The sequence below is a fragment of the Mus pahari genome, chromosome 16 (genome assembly GCF_900095145.1).
Source record: "Mus pahari chromosome 16, PAHARI_EIJ_v1.1, whole genome shotgun sequence".
Lineage (NCBI taxonomy): Eukaryota > Metazoa > Chordata > Mammalia > Rodentia > Muridae > Mus > Mus pahari.
In genome coordinates, this window is record NC_034605.1 from 49,982,392 (window position 1) to 49,991,623 (window position 9,232).

The window sequence follows — 9,232 nt, forward strand, 5'->3', positions numbered from 1 at the left end:
AAACAAAAAAAAAACCCAAAGCAAATTTTATTTCAAATACAATTATATGGCCTGGCAAGATGGCTGGCTGTTCTTCCAACACCTACATGGTGGCTGACTCAGCACATCTGTAACGCCAGCCCAAGGGGTCCAATACTGTCACAGGCACACAATGAACAGACATACGGGCAAAACACCCACAGAAATGGAACAACTCCTTTCATTTCAAATACAGTTACATGTAGTAGGATATAACTATAATTTGGCAAAAATTTGCCACTTTCTTTTATGGGTATTTGGTTAAAATAAGATACAATTACAAGGAACAATGCCAGAACATTGAAAAACAAATTAATTCTAATATCATTAAAAGTCACCAGACTGTATATATAATTTAGATTTTTCAGTTTGGAGCAAATTTCATTTCCTTTTTTGTTTTGGTGGTCGTGCTGTTGGGAGACTCAGCTCAGGGCCTTGGGTATTGCAGAGCAATCTATCTCTGAACTATTCCTCTAGCCCCAGTTAGGAGGAAAAACAAAAGAGCCGTAGACATTACCAGCTGTGTTTACCATGGTATGTCCTTACCATGTACCCATGGCCTTAACAAATGTGTGTCTCAAATTTACTCACTGGTACAGCATAGAAATTGAACTAGTTAATCATTAAAGTCTTACAGAATGAAAATTACAGCTCTAAGGTGAAGCATCTTAATATATTAAGTAGCAAAAAACATTGTAGAGATGTTTATCAAATGTCTTACTGTGCCGGGCCTGTTGTAAAGCAGTTTGTGTAGATTTCTAAGTTCATCTGGTTTTTTCTTACTCAGAAAGAAATGTATCCTTTCAATTTCACAAAGTTTCTGACCCTTCCCTGAAAAACAAAATATCACAATTAAATATCCAGACCTTAATAACATTTACAAAGTTAATTTGATAAAAATTACCACCACCACATAATTTGGATAACTTTGTGCTAGCAGGGAAAATTAAAATTATGCCAAAAATATATCCTACTTCCTAAACACTAAGTACGCTGCTAGTATCAAGTATCTGTTGGCTAATCACTTTTGCCTAATTGAGCATTTTCCCATAAAAGCGACACACACTCACCTTGTGTGACTGTGAACGGCTCTCTCTGTAAGGAGGACACTTGCATCGTCAATCTCTCTACTTTCTTCTTCTCTCTCTTGCCTTCCACGATAAGACTCTTTTCTAGAAATTAATAATTCTTACACATCAAAAAGCTAAAATAATGCCAACTTTATAAACAGGTTAGGAAGATCTCCTGAACTCAGCACTTTACTTCCTCCTGAGCTAGTTTTGAGAAGTGAACAAAACACTGTGGAAGCTTTTTATTTCATTTTTTTATGAGTAACATTTTACTCGTTTATGGAACATCTAGTCTAAAATATTAGAAATTTCCACCCAATTACAATTATCACTATTAAGATTTAGTCATTTGACTTGCGAAAAAAATCATCTAGTTTCTCTTTCATCTTATTTCTTTCTCATACATAAAAGAATGAATCTACATGTATATAAACTATAATAAGATAATTAATATTTCAAACTCATTTTATTTTGTCCTGGGTCTCTGAACCCTTCTAAACTTTCATACAAACATGTAATAAGTTGTTTAAACTAAGCAGTCATCCTACTGTGCTATCAACACTGGAGTATGTTTCTACTGTAGTTTGGTACCTGTTGCAAGATAGCTGGCTAAACATTACTTTGTAGTTTGATAACAATGTTCATAACGTCCGTCAGTCTGAGAAAGTTAAGTACCCTTTAGTCCAGTCTTCTAAGAGAACTCCAGGAAATGTGTGGTATATAAAGCTTAAAACATTGTTATAATTTAAATAACCACTTACTTCTTGGTTGAAATCTAGTCAAATACAAAATTTATTTTGTGGAGGTCCTCTCATTCAAATACCTACTGTGTCCAAATTGTACCAGATACTCAAAAGGATATGAAACATTGTTTTGAAAATTCAACTAGGAAAATAAAAACCATACATAGTGTAAAAGGTGATAAATATCTCTAAGAAAGATACATATAAGGGATAAGGACAGCTCAATGATAAGTGTCTGAAATGTTCAAGTCCCTAGATTCAATACTCAGTTTTGAAGAGAAAAAGATAACAGATATAAAATGTGTGAGGCTGGCAGGCTGGACTGCTGAGCATGTAAGGTGCTTTCTATCCAGTCTGGTGATCTAAGTCAATACCCTGGGGTCTAAGCCCAGAAGGAATATGGTGGGAAAGAGATGACTCCAAGGCTTCTTCTGGCCTCCACATGCACCACTCCTAGCCACACACAAGAACAGAATGCTCTGTGAGGGACTCAGTGGTTAAGAGCACTTACTGCCCTTCCAGAGGACCAGTGTTTAGCCACTGAGCACATGGCAGCTCACAACCCTCTCTGACTCCGGGCACCTTCTGGCCTCCAAGGACACCGGGCCATGTTGATGTACACACATACATGTAAGCAAAACACTCATATACAGAAAATAAAAAGATATCTTAAAAACAAAATTTTCTGAGTTGAAGGGGGATTATTATTTGGGAAGGAAAAAGAATCAAAACATTAGTGCAGGCCTTCCAAGATAGGTCAGGTTTGGGGGATAGAGAGTTGTGAAGAATAAATGAGGAAAGATAGCACTGAGTCGAACAGCTCCTAGTCACCCAACTGCCTCTTAGTAATAAGCCGTTCACTTGCTCTGGATCAGATCTACAAATCAGTAAGTTCTCAGCAGTCTAACCTGGAGCAGAGCTTTCAAATGACTGCACACCCACTGTAACCCTGACAGCTCCTCTATGTCTATAGGAACTCAAACAACACATCCAAAAGACCCCAACATCACTGCCAAGCACACAGGCTTGTTTTTCTACAGAACAGCAGTGTCACCCAAACCTGTAGAGGAAAGCCCAAGTCACAGCTCTGCCTCTCATCTCCCCTAACTCACTTCCAATTCTTGCCTCACTTCACAGACCAGTAATTTCACTGACCCCACACCTCTCTGTCATCATACTGAAGTATTCTGGGACAAGTAGGATAGAAACGTGCAGTTCCAGTTACCCCGAACATCCCCAAAGAGAAAACTGAGTAAGAAGGAGCCAGATCTAAAACCGTGAAGGACTAAACCTACAAACTTCACTTTTAAAAACACAACCATCTTATTCAGCTAGAAGGAAATCCAGGATCTTCTAAAGCACTCACGGACAGCTTCCCCAGACACTATGGTTTGGGCCTTTTATATAGAACTTCTCACTTTCTTTCTGTCCAAGAAAACTCACACCGCCTCTAGACTCTAGTATCACAACCTTGCCCCACTAGGAAGACAGAAAAAACAAAACAAACAAACAAAAAACCTGTAAAAGTGTTAAAAGTCTCCGTTATACTGATAGTGCAGTCAACTTTCAGTCATTATTGTTAGCATTCTTTCTAGGTTCCGCCCAACAGTTCCCTAGCAACAGCCAGGTAGGCCTGGCTTGCTATAAAAGGGTCTGTTTGTGCTCTTAACTCTCTGCCCCCTTCACACACACACACACACACACACCCCGCTTTGCCCCAAATAAACTATTCTATACTATACATATCTTATGGCTGGTACCTCAGGGAGGAGGGATGCTGCAACACACACTGCCACCATACTATGCTCTACAAACATATCATTTAAACAATTCTTATTAAGATTTATAATTAAAGCCAGGGCTGTACTAAATGACACATTCCTATAAGGTCTTAGGGCACATACCACTTCAAATAATAAGTACGCCTTGTCTGCTTAACCTAGATGGTATAAGAAAGAAAGAAAGAAAGAAAGAAAGAAAGAAAGAAAGAAAGAAAGAAAGAAAGAAAGAAAGAAAGAAAGAAAGAAAGAAAGGAAGGAAGGACGGACAGTTTGAGAAGAGCACTTTAACCTTTAGGCCTGCTCCCAAGTCTGGCTGAGCTGTGGCCATTTGTACCATTAAGCTAGATTGTGAAGTTGTGCCTTGGAGTTTGCTGTAGAGGATCAACAGCCTGCACACTGACTGACACAATACCACTTCGCACCGCTCAGCCTCTACTCAAATGAGGCTTCTTACCACCCTCCTTGGGTCATCAGTCCCCAAAACCGAGACAGCTGCGGGCTCCCGTTCTAAGTTTCAGTTCAGTTTTCTAGTTTTTAAACTACTTTCTCCAACAGCAACAACTTTCACGGCAAAGAAATGCGCTCCCACAAGAACCCACAAGAACTTGGGGGGTGGGGGAGGACCAGCAGCTACACACAGCCGAGAATATGGAAATGAAAACATTTCCAGGATTTGCAAGAATGCCTTGTGTTGAGTTACGTTACAGAACCTCAGGGTAACTTCAAAAGGCGGGTCTCAGACTTACAAACTCCCTAAACGAACGACGAAGTGTTCTGAAGGCGCATCGGGAAAAAGCTCTTCCCACCGAAACCTTGGCAAATACTCCAAAAAAAAAAATAATAATAATAATAATAATCCAGATTCTCTGCCACTGATTGTTAGCATTCGCGTGAAATCCACCATTCCGACTTGATGCGTTAAAAAAGCAAGATAACTGCTTCCCAAAAGGAGGAAACTTTTGATGTGAAAAAAAAAAAAATCCACCCCAGAGGGATGAGCATCCCTGCCCACCTTTCTCTTCCTCCTCGTCCTCTTCATCCTCTTCGTCGTCGTCCTCCTCCTCCTCCTCGCTCTCCTCCCTGGGACCCGGCATCTCGGGTTCCTTCTCGGATGCGGGCGGCGCGGGGGCGTCCTCTCCCTCCGCAGCGGGGGCCGCTGCCGCCGACATGCTGGGGGCCTGCGGGCGGGGAGGAAGCCGCACGCTTCGGTTCGCTCGCTCGCTGGCGCGGGCAAGGAGCGTGGCGCCCGCCCAGCGTCAGCTCCCCTCCGAGTCGCCTACCCGGGGTCTGTCACTCGGCCCGCCTCCCCGGGGATGCCCGAGGCGGGAAACCGCACCGCCCTCCCAGCCGCCCGCCCGCCCGCCCGTCCGCGCGCGCGCGCGTTCCCGCCCGGCCTGCGCCGCCCCGGGCCGCCTCGGGCCCGGCCAGTGTGGCCCAGACGAGCCGAGCCTGGCGAGTCCCCTCCCCCGCGGCGGGCCTCCGGTGCTTCTCGCCGCGTCCCCTCCCCGCCGCCCCGCCGCCGTCCTCACCGCGGGTGCGCACGACAAGGCCGCCGCTGAGTAGAAGGCGCGCGGGGCCGAGGTCCTCGCAACGCGCGCTCGCTCGCTCGCTCTCTCTCTCGCTCCCTCTCTCTCCCCGCTTCTCAGAATCAACAAGATTTTCAAAATGGCGGTTCGGGAAGCAGAGCGGGAAGGCGCCGGCCAATCAGCGCGCGGCGCTGGGAGTTGGCGCGCGCGGGAGGGCGGGCGGGAGGCGGGGCGGCGGCAGCGGCGGGGGCGTCTCCCGCGGGCTGCCCGGGGCGGGGTCTCGGGGGGTCTGCGGGCCGCGGGAGGACCCGGGTCGTGGCGTCGGGCGGGCGGCTCTGGCTGGGTAGCTGGGTGGGTGCACGGGGTGATGGGTGGGCGGGCGGGCGCGAGCCGGGGCCTCCGCGCTGAACGGTCGGACGCTAGGGGGCCTGAGAGCTTCCAGCCTCCCGATCCCGGGAGGAAAAAAAAATGCTCGGCCGTCCTGGGCCGCGGAGCCGGGGAACGGCTGGAGGGGGCGAAGTTGCGGGATCCGCCTAAGTCTTTCTCGGCTCCGACTATACGCGGCGATCACCCGGCGGACGGGGTTGACCCGGAGCCACCGCGTTTGTCTCCCAGGGGTCGTTCGAGATGAAGGCTCCCAAATGCGACCTCCTTGCGAGGCTTCGCGTCGCCGGTACGCTGCACCGTGACAGGGACCCACCACGTTAAGTGCTCACACCACCAGCGACATAAATAGGTTGCAAACCGGTGAATGTTAGACAAATTCACTCTCTTCCTTTCTCTAGCCCCTTTGGTCTCCCCTATAATGCAGACACGGTATTTGTCCAGCCATACTCTCCTGTCAAGAATTCTAGGCAACCCCCCTGATACCTTTTAGAGTCCACAGTTTAAAAACAATATTTCCTCACGTGCTCTCTTATGTGATTGTCTTCATTTTTTTTCCCCTACCCTGAGAACACTAGCTGCCCAAATGATCCCCCCCCTTTTTTTATCCAGTCAACCTGGTGGAAATATGATTGGTTTCATTTGCCATAGTAGTCTCCAAGTTTCGGGACAAAAGGTAGACTTTATTTTCTTCTGTGCCCCTTTTCGAAATATACGCAAAGTCCTGCTATTTTTGCACTCAGATCTTAGGCCATTCCCCATCCTGCCGATTCTGCTCACCTTTCTTTGTTTTTTAGTTTGGGTCACAGCAGAGCTCTTCCAAGGGCTGCTCTGCCTCCTCCCACTAATCACACCCCAGCCAAAGCTATTTTCTTTAGTTTGCTCTTCTGCTTATAAACCTCAGATGGCCCCATCATAACTTGGAGTAACCTCCAAATTTCCGTATCATAACATGTAAGATGCTACGTAATCCGGCTGCTGACCCTCTCTGTCTGATGGCTCCCTGACATAGTTGGCCGGTCAGTCATGTTCACCTTGCCTCATGTTCCTGCGAATGGCTGTCATGCATACTGTCTAGGATTTACTCTTCCACTGCCAGGGATGCTCCTTCCTAATCATCGTCAATGAACTTGGTCCTTCCCATCACTTATCTCTGGTCAAGTATTTTTGCTCCCTCCAGGACATCACTGTTTTGATACCATTCTCATCCATTCCTTTATAAGTACTGAGTCCACCGGGCAGTGGTGGCGCTCGCCTTTAATCCCAGCACTTGAGAGGCAGAGGCAGGTGGATTTCTGAGTTCAAGGCCACCCTGATCTACAAAGTGAGTTCCAGGACAGCCAGGGCTACACAGAGAAACCCTGTCTCAAAAAATCCAAAAAATAAAATAAGTACTGAGTCCTCTGACCATCACTACAGGCGTGCCATCTTGAAGACTAGACTGTAGTTGAGACAATAAGCAAAAATACATAGATTATATGGTAGTGATGCAGCAGTCACTGCTGGGGGATTTGGAGTACCATGGGGGGGGGGCTTTTCTTGTAAAAGGTCAGTGACTAAAGGAATGAGAGCAGAAAGAGACAAGGTATGCTCTAAAGGATTATCTAAACCAGGCAGTGGTGGCGCACGCCTTTAATCCCAGCACTCGGGAGGCAGAGGCAGGCAGATTTCTGAGTTTGAGGTCAGCCTGGTCTACAGAGTGAGTTCCTGGACAGCCAGGGCTACATAGAGAAACCCTGTCTCGAAAAACCAAAACAAAACAAAACAAAAGGATTATCTACATTACTGGATGTGGGAAATAAGGGACAAGAGGATGAGAGTGGAGCTGGGCGTGGTGGCAGACACCTTTAATCCCAGCACTCGGGAGGCGGAGGCAGGCAGATTTCTGAGTTCGAGGCCAGCCTGGTCTACAGAGTGAGTTCCAGGACGGCCAGGGCTACACAGAGAAACCCTGTCTCGAAAAAAAAAAAAAGATGAGAGTGAAGAGAGGACATATTGGGAGAAGGAAGATTTTAGAGATGTTAGGGTTGAGATTTATGATCACCAAAGTGGAAATTACAAATAAGCTGACTTAGGGTTTTACTGCTGTGAACAGACACCACAACCAAGGCAAGTCTTATGAAAGACAACGTTTAATTGAGGCTGGCTCACAGGTTCAGAGGTTCAGTCTATTATCATCAAGGCAGGAACATGGCAGAGTTCAGGCAAGCATAGTGCAGGAAGAGCTGAGAGTTCTACATCTTCCTCTGAAGGCTGCTAGTAGAAGACTGGCTTCCAGGCAGTTAGGATGAGGGTCTTAAAGTCCACACCCGCACACACATATTCAACAAGGCCACACCTAATAGTGCCACCCCTGGACCAAGCATATATAAACCATAACATAAGCAGTTGGACATAATGTCTAGCGTTTAGAGGAAGAAGCAAGCAGGAACTCACGATATAAACTTCACAGCTGTGAACATGTGGTTGGCATACAAGCCCGACGTCACCTGTCACACAAGATGAACAAAGGTAGTGATGAGAATTAAGTAGCAAGGAGAAATAGTCTCGGGACTGAACCTCTGAATACTACAGGCTTATGAGTTCAAATGGTGAAGGAAAGCTGAGAAGCTGTAGATCAACAGTAGCCAGTGGTGGAGGAGAATCAAAGCTGTGTCCCAGAAGCCAAATGACTTCTTCACTAATAGCGCCTTCCAAAGAGAGTGACCAATTGGGGGAGATGTGAATGAAGTATTGACCATTGAATAGAACCGTATTCTCCATGACTGGAAAGAACTGCTTCTGTTAGGTGTGAAGGTGCTTGGAGTGGGGCTCAAAGGTGAATTCAGACCCTCTCCAGGAATTTGGCTTTACATTTGAGTGTAAGAAAGCAATAGTTCAAAGGGACCCTGCATTTGAAGGGAGAAGATATTATGATAGCAGTGACTTGGGAAAGAAAAAAAAAGGGAGGGAGGGACAGCAGCTGGGACCACTGGATCAGGCTTGTCAGGTTGGGCTCTCGATGAGCAGATGCAGAAACAGAATTTGGAGCACTGAATATTTTTTTTTAAGGGATCAAGACCTGTGAGAGGAAGGAGAAGGAAACAAGCAAGACTGGGCAGAGACAGAATGAAGCTGATCCCACAGTCCATCAGCCAGCCCTGGGGCTGTGGAGTGAGTACCATGCTTCAGAGATCCCGAGTGAGTGCTGGCCTGCAAAGGGCTCTGTCTGTGCATACAGGCTGCCCCAGGAATGGGGCATTTCGGGGTGGGTGGGTGGGGGAGGGGAGTGACAACAACTTTGACGCATCCTGAAGGAGGTGACAGGTGGAGGCCATCTACTGACCACAGCTGTACAGCTGGGTAAGGATCTAAGCAGCACCCCTCCAACCCTGCTGTGAGGGAGACGAGGACACGAGACCTAGTACACAAGTGGAAGAGTTGTCCTCGGTAATGAGAGTAGACAGTGTCTACATACGCCTTCATCTGTGTGCTGTAGCAATTGGTTAAACAATAGAAGTTTACTTACTTTATGGTTCTGGAGGCTGAAGAGTCCAAGAGCATGGTGCCATCAAGTGCTGCTATGTCATGTGGGGAGGAAGAGAAAGAGAGAGAGAGAGAGAGAGAGAGAGAGAGAGAGAGAGAGAGAGAGAGAGAGAGCGCACAGGTACACTAGGGCCAAATCTTCTCTAATTCTAATACATGTATTTCATGAACCATTCTAACACATG

General features: G+C 46.6%; 1 protein-coding gene across 1 annotated transcript in view; it reads right to left on the reverse strand.

Moving 5' to 3' along the window:
• Dek (DEK proto-oncogene) overlaps positions 1-5,294 on the reverse strand; it is a 22,078-nt gene extending 16,784 nt beyond the window's left edge. The window contains exons 1-4 of the mRNA XM_021215407.1: positions 5,142-5,294; positions 4,625-4,790; positions 1,089-1,190; positions 740-849 (exon numbers count right to left, since the gene is read on the reverse strand). Coding sequence (XP_021071066.1) covers positions 740-849; positions 1,089-1,190; positions 4,625-4,781 — 369 coding nt within the window. The 5' untranslated portion in view covers positions 4,782-4,790; positions 5,142-5,294. The remainder of the gene's footprint in view (positions 1-739; positions 850-1,088; positions 1,191-4,624; positions 4,791-5,141) is intronic.
• Between the last annotated feature and the right edge of the window lie 3,938 nt (positions 5,295-9,232).